Source organism: Eucyclogobius newberryi, unplaced genomic scaffold (assembly GCF_026437365.1).
Source record: "Eucyclogobius newberryi isolate DKJ021-1_F unplaced genomic scaffold, fEucNew1.0.hap1 SCAF_21, whole genome shotgun sequence".
Taxonomy (NCBI): Eukaryota; Metazoa; Chordata; class Actinopteri; order Gobiiformes; family Gobiidae; genus Eucyclogobius; species Eucyclogobius newberryi.
This window is the reverse complement of record NW_027315846.1, coordinates 11,733,921-11,755,849: the sequence shown is the minus strand read 5'-3', so window position 1 is coordinate 11,755,849 and position 21,929 is coordinate 11,733,921. Positions and strand designations below refer to the sequence as shown.

The 21,929-nt window shown below is 42.1% G+C and overlaps 1 protein-coding gene across 4 annotated transcripts in view; it reads left to right on the top strand.

Annotated features, from left to right (window-relative positions):
• Positions 1–21,929, top strand: part of LOC140370186 (protein numb homolog) — a 65,923-nt gene that overhangs the window by 41,387 nt on the left and 2,607 nt on the right. The window contains exons 4-10 of one of the 4 annotated variants that reach the window (XM_072457219.1): positions 8,836–8,868; positions 10,016–10,090; positions 13,589–13,729; positions 17,544–17,748; positions 19,074–19,376; positions 20,309–20,452; positions 21,217–21,354. In XM_072457219.1, the coding sequence (XP_072313320.1) occupies positions 8,836–8,868; positions 10,016–10,090; positions 13,589–13,729; positions 17,544–17,748; positions 19,074–19,376; positions 20,309–20,452; positions 21,217–21,354 (1,039 nt within the window). The remainder of the gene's footprint in view (positions 1–8,835; positions 8,869–10,015; positions 10,091–13,588; positions 13,730–17,543; positions 17,749–19,073; positions 19,377–20,308; positions 20,453–21,216; positions 21,355–21,929) is intronic. The other 3 variants (XM_072457220.1, XM_072457221.1, XM_072457222.1) reach the window with 3 other exon arrangements.

Here is a 21,929-nt window from a genome sequence, read left to right as displayed (position 1 = left end):
CTGGTCCTGGACCACCTCCGCTCCACCGTGAGCTCAGCCATGGACCCGCTGCAGTTTGCATATCGGCCTGGCATCGGAGTGGAGGACGCCGTCATCTCCCTGCTGCACCGCTCTCTCTCTCACCTGGAAAAGCCTGGCAGCTCTGTGAGGATTCTGTTCTTTGATCTTTCCAGCGCCTTCAACACCATCCAGCCGCTGCTCCTGAGGGACAAACTGGAGACTGCTGGTGTGGAGTATGACCTGGCAGAGTGGATCCTGGACTACCTCACAGACCAACCCCAGTTTGTGAGAGCCCGGAACTGTGTGTCTGACACTCGGACCTGCAGTGTGGGGGCGCCCCAGGGCACTGTCCTCGCGCCCTTTCTCTTCACCCTCTACACTGCAGACCTCAGACACGACACGGACAGCTGTGACCTGCAGAAGTTCTCTGACGACTCTGCCATTATCGGACTCATCACGGACGACGATGACGCGGAGTACAGGGGACTGGTGCAAGACTTTGTGGACTGGTGTCAGCAGAACCACCTCCTCATCAACGCGGGAAAGAAAAAGGAGATGGTGGTGGACATCCGCAGACGCCACTCCACTGCCCCCTCACCAGTGAACATCCAGGGAAGGGACATTGAGAGAGTGACTCATACAAGTACCTGGGTGTTCATCTGAACCACAAACTGGACTGGACTCACAACACAGACGCACTGTACAGGAAGAGCCAGAGTCGGCTTTTGGAGTGACAGGGCCACTACTGAAGACCTTCTACGACTCTGTGGTGGCATCAGCCCTCCTGTACGGTGTGGCCTGCTGGAGCAGCAGCATCACAGAGAGGGAGAGGAAGAAGCTGGATAAAGTCATCAAGAAGCTCCAGCTCCGTCCTGGGCTGTGCTCTAGACTCGGTGCAGGAGGTGGGGAACAGAAGGGTCCTGGCTAAATTCACATCTATGCTGGACCATGAGTCTCACCCTCTGCAGGACACTCTGTCCGCTCTGGAGAGCAGCTTCAATGAGAGACTGATCCACCCTCGCTGTGCGAGGAGAGGTTTCGCAGGTCTTTCCTTCCTGCTGCTGTCAGACTTTATAACAAACACAGTTAGCCCTGAACACTTGTAATACTGACTTAACCATGTGCAATACCGTCATATTCATGTGCAATTACTGTCGTGATTCATGCAATAATGTCACATTCATGTGCATATAACTGATGTAAATAGAGTGTTTATTTTACCAGTATTATTAGTATTATCTTGTCTTACGTTAGCTGTTTTTATTTTATTTTATGTCGGTGTAATCCCTCATTCGTCCAGGCGTGTTCCATAGTAGAAAAAGCTTCAGTTGTAGTCATCTGGACTCAGTTTGAAAAAATAGACGTTTCGACTCTCATCCAAGAGTCATTGTCAATAACAGAATTTAGGTCGAGAACTCCGATATTAATACTGTTCTGTGGTAAGACCCGCCCATTGGGAGGAGCCTTCCTGAAGTAGAAAGAGTTGTTTGTTTCACCTATGTCTCACCTATGTAACATAGTTACATAGGTGAGACATTGTTACATAGGTGAGACGAAACAGCCTCTACACAAGAGGCTTTATCAGCACAGAAGAAATACAAGTTCAGGACCACAGAGCGCCGTGCATCTCCACCTTGAAGCCTCTAATCACTCGTTTGAAGACGGTGATGTGAAGGTTTTAAGCAGGGAGAAAAGATGGTTTGAAAGAGGAGTCAAGGAAGCTATTTTTGTTAAAAAAGAAAGACCTTCTTTAAACAGAAATGGAGGGCTAAGGTTTAATCTTCCTGTTATTTATAATGGGTTACTGAACCCCTGGAAAGGTAGAGGACATTCAGATGCTAATCAGGTACTCAGGGTGGTTGAGCCAGGGTCTCACAAAGACAAAGAGGTTTCTAATAGCCCATTAAGATTCTGAATAGGCTAGCTCGGTAGATACAAGGGGGGAGTTTCTGTTGAAACAAACAACTCTTTCTACTTCAGGAAGGCTCCTCCCAATGGGCGGGTCTTACCACAGAACAGTATTAATATCGGAGTTCTCGACCTAAATTCTGTTATTGACAATGACTCTTGGATGAGAGTCGAAACGTCTATTTTTTCAAACTGAGTCCAGATGACTACAACTGAAGCTTTTTCTACTATTTTATTTTATCTTTATTTTTCCCCTCCATTCCTTATTAGGAAATGAGAGGTTTTGTCTGTAGGAGTTTTTGTTTATAAGAGTTTCTGTTTATAAGAGTTCTTCTATTAAGAGTGTTTTTTAAACTTCCTATAAGTTATCTGTCCTTTTCCTCTGTATCTACCTGCGTTGCAACAATGGAATTTCCCCATGTGTGGACAATAAAGGCATATCTTATAATCGTGATTTGCCTGACATATCCTGCTGTCGTTGTAGGTCTTGTGCTGTTCATGTCACTTCAGGTCTCATGGGAACACACATTCAATTTCAAGTTACAAAAGGTTTTGAGGCGATGACACATTCAGGGTGACTCAGACTTGATTGAGAATCCAAGCCATGCTTCTTCCTCCTCCACTGTGTTATCAACAACCATTCGCCATGGTTCATTATTAAAAGAGTCAAGGGCATTTAGTCATTCACCTGTCACAATAATTGAGTTTTATTCATTTGATCTTGGATACTTGCAAAAGTATTTTGTGTAATTGACCAAGTCTACAACAGCAAAGCTGTGTGTAAATGCGACTGTCAATTTAAATATTTGAAATTCAAATCCAGTCGCATACTTTCCCTTCAAGAGCTGCACGTAAAGATGTGACTTGTTGGTACAGGGAAGTGAACGGAGTGGAGGTGGTCTTTGATGATAGTCACATGGTCCGACCAGAGCCAGAGGCAGAAGCTGTTATTGAGTTACAGCGTCTTTAACCAGGCGACCAGAGGGGCGTGCGTGTGTGCCTGTGTGCGTGCGTGTGTGCGTGCGTGTGTGCGTGTGTGTGCGTGCGTGTGTCTGCTGCTGTCCGCCCACACTGACCTGACCTAACCTACAAAATATTTACTCTACCTGCTTCCTGTGTCTGTGGGAATACAATTCAATAGCTTAGGTTCTCACCCTCATTGAATTCATTAATTTATGATTGTGCAAGAGAAGATTGCTTAATTTTTTTTACCAGAAAATAAGTTGACTCTTAGCCTTGTCAATTTGCACTACAGATATCGCAAACTTACAGTTTATAAGTTTACAATGATCTATTAATGACACCATGACCAAAACATTCAAGCTTGCTTTTAGGAGTGTTGTTTTATTATCTTCTTAACAATAGTCAGATAATATTTTCAAAATGTGTCAAGAAATTGCTAAAGGTTATCTGTAAATGTCTTGTTCGAGGTTCAAGTCCAGCATAAAATGGACCATGAAAGGACAGAAATATCATATACACTTGTTTGCAATTACTGTTACTCTGTCCTACTGTTACTGTCCTCTATTGTGAAGTTTAGATTAAATTAAATTATTGTTTTTTTTATTAGAAAAGGTTCATAATTATATATAAATCAAATCAAGGCATTTGAGACATTTTAGATTACTTTACAACATTGTTTCTCGAGAGCTTCATGGTGGGTTTAAACATTTACCAGTCAACTAGTTCATTGATAGAAACATGTGATGTGAGGCTTGAGTTTGCGAGTTTATTCAGTCATTGGTTTTTTGAGGACTCCCTTGCTGTGCATGCCATTCCTTCCTTGCCCTTTGTACAGCTGCACTCCTCCTTACTCCCTTTCCCCCCTCCAAACCACGTAGTATGCAGTTGCCAGGCGACTATAGACCCAGCCCTCGCTCCCACAGTCGACACTAACAGCGCTGATGTTGCTCGAGAGGACGGCTACTTCCAGGAACTGATGACTTAATTGTTGAGGAAGGAGGCCCACACCTGCTGGCGCTGGGTCATGTTACTTTTACACTGGGCTGAGAATAGAGCCGTTTGTTCAAAGTCCACGTGGATCCAACTCACCGGTAACCTTTGAAACTTCTATAAAGACTCGCAATTCTCAAACTTTTAACAAAGTACCATGTTTTACTGGAGTGTAGAGGTCATATTTCGATATCCGAGCACCGCCAATCCGACGTAATCCTCTTTCCGCTTGTATTGGTGAACATAAAGCTGCCGAACTTGAGAGAAAATAAGTTCTACTAAAAAGTTATTTTCAGGGCACCCAGGGAATTGGTGCATTGTTGACTTTTTGGTCATATGAACATTGGACATTTTACACAAATGAATCGACATTATGGCAAATTTTAGTGGCAAGACTTTTCCCTCGTTCTCCACTTAAGCAAAGGGAGTTCCCGCCAATACAACGGAAGTGCCGATCCGTGAAGCTGAATAAAACAAGGGACAGAGAAATGCAGAAGAAGTTATGTTCTAATTAATTAATCTGGTGTCTATTATTTTCATTAATCCATTAGTTCTTTAGACTGTGAAAGGCCCAGAATTTTTTTTTTTTTATGATTAACCTTTTTGTCAATAAATCTTTGTGTGAATCTGATTATTTCTTGTTTTTCCTGCAGTTTTATAGTCATGATACCTCTGAATTGGTTGACGATTACAATAATTGATTAGTTGTAATTGATGAACTTGTTTAAACCAGGACAACCGTAGAACAAAATAATTGGACTTAGCCAGAACTAAAGGAGAACAAAGCAAGTGGCAAACTAAGATGAAACCATCACCAGCACTGATTTATCATATCAAAAGATCAGTGTTTTTCTTAATATCTTATGAGAGAATTCTTTCAGAAGGACAGGTTTATACCACCAACTCTCTTCAGCCTCATGTCACAATCATGTCATTGTGATGTTACATCATTTGGGTGTCTTGGCGCCTTGTTGTTGAAGGTGTGTAATGTTCCTTAATATGGCATTAAACTTATCTGTTTTGCATTTATTCAAAACATGTGCTTTTACCCTCAAAAATGCATTCTTTCTGTGAGTGGGGTCACCTTTCTACAGATCTGACCTGTATACTAGACTGGTGGCATCACCTGCTTGTCTCTGTGAACTTAAATTCTTTACAAAAACTGATTCTGATGCATGTCAGGGTAGCTCATTGGTCAACTATAATTTAGAACAAATCAAACTTCTCTCACTTCAGATTAACAGCGTTTATGCTTTGTCCCTTGATACAGCAGAAATGCGTGATGTTTTTCATTCCCCTGTTTTCCTTTTTGCTCAAGCAGCCATGTTTGTTTTGGACAGACCATAGGTGTCCCTGATTGGATAATCCACCTGAATCAGAAAAGGTTTATTGCCATTCCCAATGAACAAAATTCACAAGCATAGGAGCCTGTCAATGACGCCGATCAGAACCTTGAGGGCTAAAAACCGTGACCAGACTGATTTGGGTCTGGAAGCCCATCTAGGCGCCGCCATACGACGTAATCCTCTTCCGGTTCTATTGATTAACATAGAGCTGCCTAAGTTCTATACAGACTAAAAAGTAGTTTTTGAGCCACCCAGGGAATTGGTGCATTGTTCCAGCAGGAACGGACGTGGAAATTACATGACCTACCTTTAACCCTGTTGTGCACAATAGACGTCAACTCTGCCGAAATGCTATAAAGATTTAAATGATCTCGCGAACCATACAGTGTACACTCTGTAGATGTTTTGAATTCTCAGACGGTGAGCTTGTGGGCCAGCAGTTCACTCCCACATGATTCTTGTACCAAATGTTTTGCCGTGGCTGTTTTAGCTCTGAGCCTGTGACAGATGCAGCAGCAGAAGTCTGCGTTGTACTGGCACATCCTCAGGCTGCCGATGTTGTTACTGGGGGCAGAGCCGATCAGACACCAGCTGCTGGTTAATGGCTCCTGGGGCTATGTTTAGAGCAGAGGGTCTCAAACTGTGGGGTAAGAATTGCTAATACAGGGGCTTCTCTGGAATTTTTGGAGTTCAAGAACTAGAGTGGTTTTCTTTACTACTTCTGATCAATGGCACTGTTAAGGCCAAGGTTACTACACCATTTTGGCTCCTTGACCTGTTATGTAGTATTTTCAATCTCTGGTTAATCTAGATTTATGTTTCAACCAAAACAAAATCATACTCAACACGTATTCTCCAGTGAAATCTACTCTTTTAGTTCTTTCATGTTGGTCCTCTCGCTTTTCAAACCTCAACAAACAAAGCCTCCTTTTTTCTTTCGTCTCATAGTTTAGACTAGCTCCTCCTGCACGGACGTCCTGAATGCTATTATTGTTGTGTGTCACAATTTTGTGTTTTTGAGCAGATATTTATGCTATGTTGTTTAGAATTTCCCCTCCTCCACTTAAATCCCAGCTGACTAACCTAGTTTTCTGTAGCTTAACCAAACTAAACTATGGGCTCTGCCGTTGTTTGCATAGAGTGAGTAGTTGAGAGATTGATTAGTGTGTGTAATTAACATTGCTGCTCATGCTTTTGTATTAGTAAAAACTAGAGCTGGGCGTTATGACAAGACGGTATTTTATTTCTTCATTCCGTCTAATTAAAAAGCAACAAATTGCTTTCAATAATAGTTTCCTGAACATGAATGGTACAGACTTTTAACTATTACCATTTAACGCAAAATAGTCCAAAGTCTGCCCCAAACCCACATGTTTTTATTGACAGTGGATTGGTTCTAAACTTCTTTTTTAAAAGCAAGCACATTATGAAAATTAGAAATGACTGAATCTATTAAAATAAGTTTCATTATTTAATAAATGCTTGTAAAACCTAAATAAATGCATGTCGGTGCCTGGGTAGTAAACACAAAAACAAGTGTGCACACATTTTAATAAGCTAAAGGCTACATGCTACATACTTTTCTACAACAATAAACCCCAAGTTCGCTTTAGGAACTTCTCAATTCTATTACAATACAACCCTCATCACCAGAATGTATTCACTGCTTATTACCTCTCTTAAAAGGGTCGATTTTGGTTCTCACAGCTCTGTAGACACGAGCTTAAGTTCTTAGACCAATCTCTCGTTGCCATTTTAACAAGTGAAATCATGCATTAACGCTGCGGTAACAGGAGCCGAGTGGCACTCCTTCAGAGTCTGAGGAGGAGACCCACCTCAGGATTAAAGCCGGTCCAGGGTTTGGTCATGACCTCGACTTGAACCCCTTTGACTCAGGCTGGATTCTATCATACCGACGTCTAAACGGGGGATCAGGTCAGTTTTGGGCAGCTATTAGTCAGTGGTTTGTAAAACATTAATACAGAGCCTGGGAAGGTTTAAGATAAGAAGAAAAGCTTTGAAATTGGTTCCATGCCAAAGAAATTGTATTTATTTATGCATTTATTTATCAAACTGCTTAATGTGTCCTAAAGGGATCTGATGTGGGGCCCAGTTTTGTGACACACCTTTTGCAAATATAAACTCATTTTCAAAACTATTTGCGCCTTTTAGTACAACAAAGTTAATAGTGCATTTTGAGGCCCTAACCAACAGCCTTCTTCTGACTATTATCAATTTCTATCTATCAATCTAGCCTTTAAGAGACCTGAAAAATCTTGTTATGCATCTGTCCACAATCATTTAACATTGATTGATGTAATGATGCACTAAAAAAACAAAAACCCGTCTGAAACCTTTTGCGGTTCCCTCTTTCCTCAGAGTAAATGCGGGTTGTGACAGGGGTCAAACTCGTGTCCGGACAAATGGGTTTCTGTCTGCTGAACAACAAAAGGCCGCGACCGTGTCTTTGTCTGAGAGGAAACTCAAAAGAATGGGTTTTGGAGACTGACCCCCACCTTAAGTTCTGTCTCTTTTTATAGACCGGCTTATTATAATAATTGAAATGTATTTTAATATTTTGACGGTGAGGATACACTGACTTAAGTTTAGCAGCTTTATTAACTTTAGTTCTGTCCATATTAACAAAGTGCATAACCCGCATTAACAACCCAGAGCTACTTTTACATGCACCCGTAACTCCATTGAACTTCATTACATCTGCCAGGTTAATATTATCTGTTCAGTATTCATGTTTATTACACATTTTATGAAACCAATAATACAACAATATTTTCCTCCGAAACTGTCTAACCTGCCAAAAGACATCTCCTGCATTCCTTCCACATCGCATCTTCCAATATGTTCAGACGTTTATGTTTTCTGCCGACAACCAAACAAAGTCACTAAATGCTTCTGGTGGTAGATCACTGCTGTACTTTATTACACTTTATTTGGAGAGCAGAAAGTATTGAGCCTTGACCTCTGACATCGTACAGTTGTAGGTGTAATTATTTAGTTTCAAGGCCGATGAATGATTTCTGCAGTAATTTGGATTCATATAATCACTGAAACTTTTAACTATGGGTAAAGTAGATCTTGAGCAATGGGTTTCAAAACTTTGACTCGGGGCTCCTCGATTACGGACAAAAAATACTCAATTATTTAAATCATAATTGATGTCACAATTATTCAAATGATTACCGGCATTTGTGCCTGAAATTAATAGAACGGGCAGATGAAATTTACTAAAAGTTTAAAAGTTACTATTGTAAATATACTCTAAAAGTAGAAAGGTAGAATACATGAGCACATTTTGTCATCGATTAGAGCCATAATCATAAGTAAAAATAATTAAAATCCCATATATACATTCACAAAGCTGAATTATAAATAAAAATCCATGAATATTTTTTACACAGGAGTACTATTGGTGCATGTAAACGTTCTGGGTTGAACCTCACCTTCTCTCACTCAGTCTAACCTAGTTCTTCCCACGTAGACAACCGACTCCTCCTCCTTCTGTGGGCTCCAGATCGTGTGTAGATTTCTAGGCAACACAAATTTTGACATTTTGTTCCTCCCTCGTCTCCCCCTCCCTCCCCCCCTTTTTTACCACATCCACTTCCAGGACAGGAAATTCTTCAAGGGATTCTTTGCAAAAGTAAGTTGTCTGAGTGTTTTTTAGTGTCTCTTGTTTTTAAATGCTCCGTATATCGTTTTATTTCCTCCTTCACGTTAACACTTCACCCTTTGATCACCTCTCCTGGCTGAAGACACAAACACTGAACAAGTCTGATGCATGTGTCTTATGTTACGTTACAATTATTTGGGAGGGGCACTTTCTTTGTTTTTTATTTATTAACAGGTGTGTCTTCCCTCCTTCAGCTCTTCTCTTCTACAAACAGAGAAATGAACCATGACACATTGCTGTTGATTATATTGATCTTAACTCACAGTGTTAAGCTTTGTCGTGTTAACACAATGGGAGCTCCACTGCATCAGAGCACCATGTTTTATCACAGATCTTTTGGTTTTGTAAAATAGAAATTAGTATCGTTATTTCAGGCTTTGTCCACAGTGTCCGGTAGAATATTCTGTAAATAAGGTCAAAAATAACAGAGCAAAGCATTAAGAAGAAGACATTCTGGTAACGCTTTGAATAAGATCTCTTGGTAAAATACTGTTCATAAGGTGTTAATAAGCACTAATTATTTGTTTATAAGCATTTACTACTAACATTTAAAAGGAATCATAAGTATTTATAATTGCATAAAATGAATAACTAGTTTCTATTAAGGTCTTATATATATATAGTTCACTGAGGAACCTTATTTTAAAGCGTTATCCACATTCTTATTTACAAAATCTTCTCTTTCGAACAGTTTGAAACCGAGAACGTTTCTAAAATATCAAAATAAGAACAACACATTTATACATTTGGGTTAAATGGGCCAGACCAGCTGATTCTGAGGGCCACTGATCACCACTCTGTTTGGTTTGATCCTCATTATCAGTAAAATATATATTTGTGCATACATTTTTGACTTCGGATGCTGTAATCAAATCATGTCTAAACTGACAAACTTAGTGGATCCATTTAGCTTTAGCGTGGACATGGCCTGAACGACACAGGACAGTAACTCCTCTTTATCCTTTACTTGGTGCTTCCTTCACAGGTGTGCTTTGTGTGTTTGATTCAATTAAAAGTACCAAGCAAATGAAAACTCACGCTGAGGGGCAAAGAGAATGGTCATTCAATTAAATATATTGTTCTCACTGCTTTGTTTCTCTTGTGTGTTTGTTTTCAGGCGGGGAAGAAGCCGGTTCGAGCCGTGTTATGGGTGTCGGCAGACGGGCTCCGAGTTGTAGACGACAAAACAAAGGTAAGATCTACCAGTATTTTATATGTTTGTGACTTTTTGAGACTCTTTGACAGTTTGCAGAGAAAATGTCTCGACTAACCATTAATGTTCATTTTGATTGTGTCAACTTTGTGGTTTGTTAAAATATACTTAAATAGCACCTACCAGCACCTAAAATTATTCCTGCTAAGATTCAATTTAAATACGTGGTTTGACTCTTTTTAACTTTGTCCTTCCAATATTCAGTTTCAGTGCAACAAATGCCGTTGCCTAAACAGATGTCAACAAGATGGTTATAGATTTGTTTCTCTATTGACTTCCAAACCCACTCAGCGGATATGAACTTATTGCAGCTGCAGAGAAAGGTGTCACGTTTAATCTTAGAGGGACACCTGCTGGATGAGAACTGTTACTGCAAGACGTATGCAAACAACTGTAAAGCCATTCTGTGCCTTTTTTATTTATTAGTTTATTGAAGTGGGAAAGTGCATATTATTGAACATTTCTGTAAAGGTTTCAAACTGTAGTCCCAGGTAAGGTGTAACATATAGCATACAAAACATACATTTGCATTATATACCTTACAATTAGGAGTTCTTGATGAATTATGTACAGAAATCGGCAAGTGTCAATTTAAAAGGGCTGTACAATTTATGGAAGAAAAAAATTATGATTATTTGATCGAAGTTGGAATCACAATTATTTAAAGCAATTATTTGTGAACTGTAAAACCTGCAGAGAATAATCTATCTATGAATTTCAAATGACAAAAACTAGTAAATGATCATGTTTTGCCACTACAGATTAGATAAGTGGCTTTGCTTGTGGTTTGAGGGGCAGAACGAAACACACAGTTTATTGATTGATGCAGCAATGGTAATGATAAGATAAGATAAGATAAGATATTCCTTTATTGTCCCACATGGGGAAATTTCATTGGTGCAACGCAGGTAGATACAGAGGTAGATACAGAAGAACAGATCACTTATAGGAAGTCTGAAAAACACTTTCAGTAGAAGATCTCCTATAAATAAATAAAAACTCCCATAGACAAATAAATAAATAAATACATAAATACCATTGCATGTGATCACGACAGTAATTGCACATGAATATGTGTCACGACAGCACATAGATTGCACATGAATTTCACAGTAATTGCACATGAATTGCACATGAATTCCAACAGCAATTGCACATATGACAGAATTGCACATCAGTATTAGGTTAGATCAGTATTGCGAGTGTTCAGTACTAACAGTATTTGTTATAAAGTCTGACAGCAGCAGGAAGGAAAGACCTACGTAACCTTTCCTTCACACATCGAGGGTGGATCAGTCTCTCACTGAAGCTGCTCTCCAGAGCGGAGAGAGTGTCCTGCAGGGGGCGACACTCATGGTCCAGCATAGATGTGAATCTAGCCAGGACCCTCCTGTCCCCCACCTCCTGCACCGAGTCCAGAGCACAGCCCAGGACGGAGCTGGACTTCTTGATGACTCTGTCCAGCTTCCTCCTCTCCCTCTCTGTGATGCTGCTGCTCCAGCAGGCCACACCATACAGGAGGGCTGATGCCACCACAGAGTCGTAGAAGGTCTTCAGGAGTGGCCCTGTCACTCCAAAAGACCTGAGTCTCTTCAGGAGGTAGAGCCGACTCTGGCTCTTCCTGTACAGTGCGTCTGTGTTATGAGTCCAGTCCAGTTTGTGGTTCGGATGAATACCCAGGTACTTGTATGAGTCCACTCTCTCAATGTCCCGTCCCTGGATGTTCACTGGTGAGGGGGCAGTGGGGTGGCGTCTGCGGAAATCCACCACCATCTCCTTGGTCTTCCCCGCGTTGATGAGGAGGTGGTTCCGCTGACACCAGTCCACAAAGTCCTGCGCCAGTCCTCCGTAATCTGCGTCATCGTCGTCCGTGATGAGTCCGATGATGGCAGAGTCGTCAGAGAACTTCTGCAGGACACAGCTGTCCGTGTCATGTCTGAAGTCTGCAGTGTAAAGGGTGAAGAGAAAGGGCGCGAGGACAGTGCCCTGGGGCGCCCCCACACTGCAGGTCCGAGTGTCAGACACACAGTTCCGGGCTCTCACAAACTGGGGTCGGTCTGTGAGGTAGTCCAGGATCCACTCTGCCAGGTCATACTCCACACCAGCAGTCTCCAGTTTGTCCCTCAGGAGCAGCGGCTGGATGGTGTTGAAGGCGCTGGAAAGATCAAAGAACAGAATCCTCACAGAGCTGCCAGGCTTTTCCAGGTGAGAGAGAGAGCGGTGCAGCAGGGAGATGACGGCGTCCTCCACTCCGATGCCAGGCCGATATGCAAACTGCAGCGGGTCCATGGCTGAGCTCACGGTGTCTTCATCAGGTGGGACGTGAGAGCCACTGGCCTGAAGCTGTTGAGGTCTTTGGGGCGCGGTGTCTTAGGCACAGGTACCAGACAGGAGGTCTTCCAGACCTGTGGTACCACCCTCAGCTTCAGGCTCATGTTGAAGATATGCTCCATAACTCCACACAGTTCATCTGCGCAGGACTTAAGGAGCCTGGGGCTGATGCCATCAGGTCCTGCTGCCTTCCTCACTTTAATCCTCTTCAGCTCACTCCTCACCTGTGCTGCTGTGACAGTCAGTGGTTGACAGGGGGACCGTGTGCTGGGGGGATGGGTGAGTCCAGGCGAAGTGGGGAGCTGATGGTCCAGGGCAGATAAGCGAAGAGGAACAGATGCAGGGCATTGTCCAGCTGTGGAAGAGGGAGCATGCAGCTGTGCAGGGGGAGGGGCGGGTGACCGATCAAACCTCAAGAAGTGAGCATTTAAATCATTCACCCACTGTAGATCCCCCTCTGTCTGGGCAGGGGGGATTTTGAAGCCCGAGATGGTTTTCAGGCTCCTCCACACTCCCTGAATGTTCTTTTGCTGCAGCTGCTCCTCCATCCTCCTCTTGTAGCCGGCCTCAGCCTGCCTGATCTTCCTCCTCAGCTCCTTCTGCACAGTCCTCAGCTCCTCCTTGTTCCCTGACCTGAAGGCTCTCTTCTTCTCCTTCAGCAGAGCCTTCAGTTCACGGTTAATCCATGGCTTGTTGTTTGGAAAACACCGCACCGTCCGGGAGGGAACAATGTTCTCAAAACAGAAGTTGATGTAGTCCGTGATGCACTCTGTGATAGTGTTGATGTCCTCCCCATGTGGGTCATAAAGCTCAGTCCAGACAGTGGTGCTGAAGCAGTCCCTCAGAGCCTCCTCGCTCTCAGCAGACCACATCCTCACCTCACGGGACACCACAGGCTGCCTGCGCACGATGGGTTTATACACAGGCCTCAGATGTACAAGGTTGTGGTCCGAGCTGCCCAGGGGAGGGAGGGGGGAAGAAGAATAAGCCTCCTTGGTGTTGGCAAAAAACAAGTCCAATGTTCTATTGTCTCTGGTGGGGCAGGTAACATACTGGGTGTATGTTGGTAGAACAGAAGAGGGAAGAGGGATGGAATCCCTACTGGATATGCTTTAATAATACTCTTCACCACCATGTTTTTTGCAGGACTTGATCTTGGACCAGACGATAGAGAAGGTGTCGTTCTGCGCTCCGGACAGAAACTTTGAGAAGGCCTTTTCCTACATCTGCAGAGACGGCACCACGCGACGCTGGATCTGCCACTGCTTCATGGCCATCAAAGACTCGGTAAGAACACAGACTACAAACACAAACTATTTCTGATGTCTCCAATGAAGACCTAGAGAGGCATTACATCCTTTAACCTTTGTCCCACACAGTATCCAGTTCCTCTTTAAACGGTTATCCTGGTGACACATGAGCTGTATTTTAATGTCTCCTATCTGTGTCTTCCTTTACCTTCATAGGGATGTCAAGATTAATCGGTTAATCGATCATTGAGATTATTCAGGTCATAATATAATTGTAAGAATTAAAAAGTAATAATCGTGACCATTTTAGAAGCAAAATTGTGTCATTTCTATTCAATCAGGACCCAGAAAAGTGCACCTAAATGTATAATGATTTTTATGTGGCTGTTTATATCACAATAGCTTTACTTTTGCATTCAGAAAGTTTGATTTCACAAAGAATGGTCACATACTAATGGAACAGTGATGTGTTAAAATTAATACATACTTTTGTTATCTGTCAGTAATCAAGAATCATTGTTGTATCGTGATGTGTATATACCAGTGGTTCTTAACCTGGGTTCGGTGAGTCAACCTCAGGGTTCGGCGGAGGTCAAAACACACATCAGACTCATATGATTTGTGCTGCAGGGAATTTGGTGCATTCATTTGTCGACTTGTGACTGTCGTGATGGTATGTCTTGTGATTTCTTTCTTAATATTTTAGACTGAATCAAAGCCCACCTTTCTGGGCAATGTCTTGGTACCAGCTTGCACCTAAGAGGGCCAAAAGGACCAGGGAAATCACCCAGAGTTTAACCTGTATCAAAGCCCTCCTTTCTGGGCTAAGTCTTGGCACCAGCCTGGCCCCAAAAGGGCCAAAAGCAATAGAGAACAGGCCCCAGAGGTTACCCTGAATCTCAGCCCTCCTTTTAGGGTTAAGTCTTGGCACCAGCCTGGTCCCAAAGGTCAGCCTCTGGGGCCATTTCCCTTGTCCTTTTCTATAACTACTATAATATAATTTCTTTACGAGAAATCCTTTTCAAGGATGCTGGACATAAAAATGAAGAAAAGGAACAGACTTTGTTGTGAAAATGACTTGAGGGTGGCACTTGCTAAGGTGAATGTGCATTTTTGAACTGGTCTCTGAAAGTCAACAGATGAAGTCACACTGATTTGCAGTAAATTTTCATTATGTTTTTGTGTGAAAATCTTGTTTTGATGATTTTGTTCTTTGAACACCGTGATGTTGATGCACAGTTCATTTTGTGCACCAGTAAAATATATACCTATGTTTTGAATTCTGTGGCCCCATGCATGAACCTGACAACCCACATTTTTGAAAAAACTGTGATAACTATAACATACCATATCATATTATCTTTCTTTAAAATGTGTTTTTCTTGGATTAAGTATTTAGTTCTAGGACAATATAAGTGTCCAAACTCAGCCCACTGCATTTGAACTGTCCAGGGCCACACTTCTGGTTAATGCCAATCCTCCAGGTTAAAAGTGACAGTAGAACTCCAATCTGCTGAACGTTCTTACATTCCAGTCACAGGGTTTGTGTGAGGCTGTAGTTGCTTACTTACAGGATTGGGTAAACGTTTATAGAGTTGGGGTGTGTTGGAAACTGAGCCGAGGATGAGGAGCAAGAGGATGTTGTAACGTGCTTTAAACTCATGGGCTTTGAAACACCAAAGTAATGGAAGAAGAACTTCTAAAGAATACGACAAAGTCTGAAGAATAAAGTCTAAACACTTGGACGTCAACTGCCATAAAACAACAACAACAACAACAACCCATAAAACAACAACTTACTGTAATCATGCAAATCAGTTCCTCCTCTGCACAATGAAGATCCCGGTCTTTTCGTGGACATTGTGAAAGGCATGGAAACAAGCTTGTGCTCACGCTTTAAAGCAGTCTCTCAACGTAAACAATGGACAGCAGATTTCAGGTAAACATTTATTACATGCATAGAAACTTATGTACAATAACAATTATTCGAAAAATAAACTTTGTGAAATGAAATATAACTTAAAATGTCTCCAACATAAGAACAAGGAGTCCGAGTTTGTGCAAAGTTTGTAAAACATCGCTCCCATCCCCATCTTGATGTCAAATAAAGAGCGGGTTGATAAATATGGCCAGCGTTGCACCAATACCAGCTAATCCGAATCCGACTACTGCCATAAGAGTGTTCCTCACTGATGACTCTGGGTCTTCTACTCTGAAGAATTGGACAAATCCGTCCCATGCATTGTTCTGGACCAGCCACTCTCGATGGTGGGACAGAAGGTACGAGGAGATTGCTTGGCCCACTTGCTCCACATAGTTTTCTCTTCTGTTTGTCTTCAGAGACTGGCACACAACGGCCCCGAATGAGATCAGGCTGGCGACACGACCCCAGTTGGTGGTGCCGTCTTCAAAGATGAACTTGGCCACTTCACTGATGAGCGCTACATCAGCTCCTCTGTCCTCTATAGCCTTAGCTACATAGACTGCGCATTTGGGCAAAGGCGTGCGCAGGCTCTCCACCACTCGCTTCATTGTAGTCAGCGCTGGCCTTTTCCTCCTGTTGGACTGAGAAATCCCAGCGATGACTTTGAAAAAGTCGCTTAGCAACTGCTTTGTGGCGCACTCCAACGGGTCGCGCTCCGCCAAGGGGAACTCCGGCGTGACCGGTAGAGAACCGTCTGAGTCTTCGTAGTTTTCCTCCCGCATGTTTTTGGCCAATAGTTCGTTTTTCACGACTAGAGCCGACGGTCGCGAATACGGGGAGCCGCGGGAGCCGCGGGAGCCGCCGTTCCCTTTGCGAGAATCCATATTTGCCGCGGGCCTATTTACCTGCGCGGAAGAATCGTGCACAGCGCCCCCTGCGACTCCATGGAATAAGTCCGTGTTTGAGAGTTTCAAAGTTGTCCGTTTCGCTGGAAAATTCCTAATATTCATCTTTGCTGATGAATACAACACGAATTTGTTCGATTGCTCAAAGTTATCTGCTTGTCCGCTCGACAGAATCTCAGACCATCAGAATCAGAGTGGTGTCGTCCTGTCAGGTGCAAACGTATGACTTCCATGGGCGGAGCCAGGCCCTGGATTTGGGGATTTTAATATTTTAAAAATGCATCATGACGTCACTAAGTGTTTAGCGCAGCAGGTAGACCCGTTTCATTGGTTATTTTTGCTGAACTGATGTATGATTGGCTGCATGTAGAAAGTGGGCGGTGTTTACAGCACGTCATGCAATCTGACCAATTTGATTAGTTTGTGGGTTTGTCAGGTTCATGCATGAGGCCACAAAATTTGAAAAAATACATTTTATTTTTCCAACTAACCCAATGAAACTGGGGTTCAGTACCTCCAAAAAGTTTAAGAACCACTGGTATATAAATAATAATAGTAATACCGGTAGATTGTATTAAAAATACCTGGAGATGGATGATATTTCGGTTCCAGTATCGGGAAATATTGAAGACACCATTATTTTTCAGATAAATACATTTTATTATTTTTATCAAGTGGAAAGTTAGTTTGTGATCTTTACTTCAATTTAAGATAGTTTTATGGACCTTGCTTTGAATTTTGTTTGGGATTTTAAAACATTCGGTCACAGCAGCAAGCCAAATATCGAATATCGCCTCATTAAAAAATCCACATCGGACCCTCGCTAAAAACTGTCACTTTATAAATGTAAGATAGACAAGTTTAAATGCCATACTGCGGGACATTCCAGGCAAAGAAATGAAGACAAGTAGGCAGTACCCTCTCCAGCAAAGTCACATAGTACTTAATGAACATAAAATAGTTGTGTTAAATGGGTTGTTGTGTATAATTACAGTGTGTAGTCATGAATCTCTGGTTTGCAGGGCGAGCGTCTGAGTCACGCAGTCGGCTGTGCCTTCGCGGCCTGTTTGGAGCGGAAACAGAAGCGGGAGAAGGAGTGCGGTGTCACCGCGACCTTCGACGCCAACAGGACGACCTTCACCCGGGAGGGCTCATTCAGGGTCACCACGGCAACGGAGGCGGCCGAGAGAGAGGAGGTGATGAGGCAGCTCCAGGACGCAAAGAAAGGTGTGGTTTTAGGACTCTTTAGTTTAGTTTATTTGCCACCATTTGTTTGTTTATTTGGTTGTTTGTGATGTCTTTCAATGTCACAAAACATTAGTGGTTGTCCCAAAATTGCATAATCAAATAATCGGAATAAAGAAGGCTCAAAGGAAGATAAACTGGTTATTTATGAATACATCGTAATGGTAGAGAGAAGTGGTGGCAAGCAAATTCCTCGTTTGGCAATAAACCTGATTCTGATTTCAAGCCAATTGCAAGAATATATTGCTTCCTATTTATATGATTGGTTATATTTGATTGGGATGAAAGTAAAAACTAAACTAAACTATAGTCTATAAACCTACCATACAGTGAATGAACACTTTTGACCGTTCATTATTTCACATTTTACTTCTGAATAGGGATCAAAATGAATCGGGTCCCAATATAATCGTAAGAATTAAAACATTGTGACAATTCAAAGGGGTGCACGGTGGCAAAGGCGGTTAGCGCTCTTGCCTCCCAAGAAGGAGATCATGGGTTCGATTCCCGGACCAGACCAACATCACATGATCTCTCTGGGTGGAGTCTGCATGTTCTCCCAGTGTTACCGTGGGTTCTCTCCGGGTTCTCCGGCTTCCTCCCACCGTCCAAAGACATGCATGTGTTAGGCAAAATTGGTAACTCTAAATTGGCCCTAGTGAATGAATGTGAGAGTGAAGTGTCTGTAATGTCTATGTCTCTATGTTGGCCCTGCGACAAGTTGGCCACTGTCCAGGGTGTACCCCGCCTAAGGCCCGAAGTCACTGGGATAGGCTCCAGTCACCCGCGACCCCGAAAGGGAACAAGCGGTAGAAAATGGATGGATGGATGGATTCAATGAGAACTCTAGAGACCTAAATGCAAAGTTTTTTTTTATCTGGCTCAAAATGTCAAATCAATTTAACTTCATTATTCAGAAAGTTTGATTTCATAAAGCTGGTTACTTGGTAGAGGAATGGTGATTTAATAGACAATGTGAATGAAAATTAGTTAAGAATTTTGCTTTTGTTTGTTTTAATATGATGACAATAATATTCTTATAAAATTCTATAATAATAAAATTCTATTTATATATTCTGAGTTTTTGTTTATAAGAGATCTACTGAGAGTGTTTTTTTCAATCTTCCTATAAGTTATCTGTTCTTTTCTTCTGTATCTACCTCTGTATCTACCTGCGTTGCAACAATGAAATTTCCCCATGTAAAGGAATATTTTATCTTAACTTATAATCCTCAGTCTAAACATGACCTTGTGACGGCTCTAGTTCTGAAAAGGCTCCTGAACTGTGACCTCTGCTCTTTCCTCAGACACGGACCCTACAGTCAGTGTGAACTCCATCAGCAGTGGGACAAACTCCTCCGGCCCCCTCTCGGCGGGCTCTTCCTCTTCCCCCTCCTCCTCCCCGCCCCTCTCCGTGATGACCGCCCTGGGACCTCAGGTGATCCCGCGCCGACATGCCACGCCTGAGGCCTTGGCCCGACAGGGCTCCTTCAGAGGTTTCCCCGCCCTGAGCCAAAACACGTCCCCGTTCAAGCGCGGGCGGTCTCTGCGCATGAACGAGCTGCCCTCCACTCAGCAGCGCAAGTCTGACTTCTCCATTAACAATACGGGTGAGGCGCAACGCTGCACGGATCACATGTTCTGAGTTCATACAAGAGTCCTGAGTCTATGGGTGTGTGTCTGTGTCAATGGCAAGATTTAACAGACTTAAATCTGACAACTTGAAGGAAATCATCTTAATATAATACAATACAATTTCATATTAACAGTTCAATTTATGTCATATTAAAGGTCTATTATATACAGTCCATCCTTTCTCAAAATAACCAGCACAAATGGGTGGTACTCTTTAATAACTACAGCTTAATTAGCCTTAATAAAGCATGAACAATGACTTATTTCCAGCTTAATAAACATTTAATTAAGGGGTTAGGTTACGGGTATGATGCCTGAATTATTCTTGTCAAACATTGTACATTATAAAGTCTTTTTTCATGCTTTATGCAACTGTGACCGCCCACCGCTTGGTCAAGTAAATTAATTCATTCCGAAACAATGAGCTTACATTGTATACGTTTTTATATAAAATCGGAAACTTTATAAACATTTTAAAGTTATTAAAACATTTAGAAGAATTTTAAGTTTTACATGTGTTTTTACAATCAGTTACAACAGAGCTGCTTGTCCTTTGCCGTGCCATTAAATTCTTGCTATTTGAATATTTTTTAATCCCTGTGAATGAGAACTGTATAAATGAGAACTGTATTTCCGCAACCACAGTGAGCTTTGACTGTCGAGCTCCATTCAGGCTATTAATTAAAAGTGTAGTTAATATAAATTGGTAAAAGTATTCAGATTGATAATGGACATAGTTTTACCATGTAGTTTGGCAGTATTTCATTACTTTTGCACATCCCTAGTAAAACCTATATCTTTTGAGAACGTTTTCAGTCGCTAATAATAAAATGACTAAAGAATACGAGTAGAAATGTTGATTATTATTGATTATTGCTTTGCATCTCTCCCTTTATTGCGTCCTCAGTCCCTGAAGTGGAGGGTGAGAGCGACAGCATCAGCTCTCTGTGCACTCAGATCGCCTCTGCGTTCAGTGGCCCTCCAGAAGACCCCTTCTCCTCCGCCCCCATGCCCAAACCTGCATCTTCTCCACAGTCCCCCATCGCCCCAGGTAACCACGCAATTTACTCTTTCAAACTAACGCTACTAAGCATCGTCGTCATTACTGGAAAGCTTTTACTCTTCTAGACTAGTTAAAGTTTAGGTCTAGGTTTACTCTAAGTTTTGATGTGTATTTGTTTGTATTTGCAATTAGTCCCTTAACTTTTCACACCAAGTTCAACCAAAGAAAAGATTTGGCTTCTCGAGTATCACCAGATCTAAACCAGGTCTATAATAAGACCATTTCAGCTCAAAAACACAGCTACACCATTGTCACGACTTACTCAGGGGAGAACAAATGTGTGTAAAATGTAAGTTACTAAACATTGGCCCTGTTGTAGAGGGCCTCGCGTACGTTCTTATTGTGTGCATTGATATATCTTTCTTTATGCACTGGGTTTCTTTAATAACATGTACGCATGGAACAGTTTTTGGATAATGAGCACTCCTTATTTGGAGACGCTGGCAGCAAAGTTCATAAATTCAAGCTAAATTTAAAAAAAAACTGCGTGCCTTTTGCTGCCAAATGTACTCCCCTGCCAACATTTCTGCACAAAAAACATGAATCCATGCCCCACAGTTTGGAGAGTTTCCTGTATCGTAATTATCCTTTTAGAGACTAATCTCTATTTTGTGTTTCTGCATGTTAAATATGCACTGAACTGCTTGACACTTTTCTAATTACTCGTCTGTTAACTTGTCATTTGAGGCTGTTATTAACTTCGCATGTCTAACACAATGACAACGTGAGCGTCTTGTTTGTCTGTACTGTAGTGAATGGCACTGCTCCCGTCTTCTCTGTGGCTGCTGCTTCTGTTAACCTCCCCGCACTGCCCCCCGCCCTGCCCGCCCGGGACACTAACCCCTGGGCCAAGACCCCGGCACCGGGCCCGGCCGCCCCAGTGCAGACAGGTAAGAGGCTCTGGCTAAAGGGATCTCATTGTTTTTACATTATGCTGTTTTGGACACAGAAATGTAAACTGAATGCACGCTTTGAACACATTTTTTGTGATTTTTTTTTTTCTGTAATGTGTTGTAAACCAATCAATTAGCGCTTAACGAAATGCTGCCAATCTTCTGGAAATGTATAGCTTCTTAAAAAAAAAAATCACATACAATATACGTAATTGCTCGATGTCTGTCATTGTGATTATAACATTTCATAAAATTCTGATTGCATCTAAAAACACAATTTATGGTAGAGATTAGGGTAAGCTAACTGCTATTTTTGTAGTCGACTAGCCAGACTTTCATTTATTTTTTTATTTTAAATACATTATTCTCCATATTAAAGGCGCAATGGACGATTTGAGTACTCAGGTGGAAGTGGAAGTGCGCATGCGCACTTCCACTTGTGTGGAGTAATACAACACACACGTGCGTTTGTTTATTAGCGCGACGGATCACATCGCATCTAGTCTCCCATAGATTTCCGTCCTCTTCTGAGTTATCTTCATTATTTTGTTTTTGTCTTGTTTTGATGATTT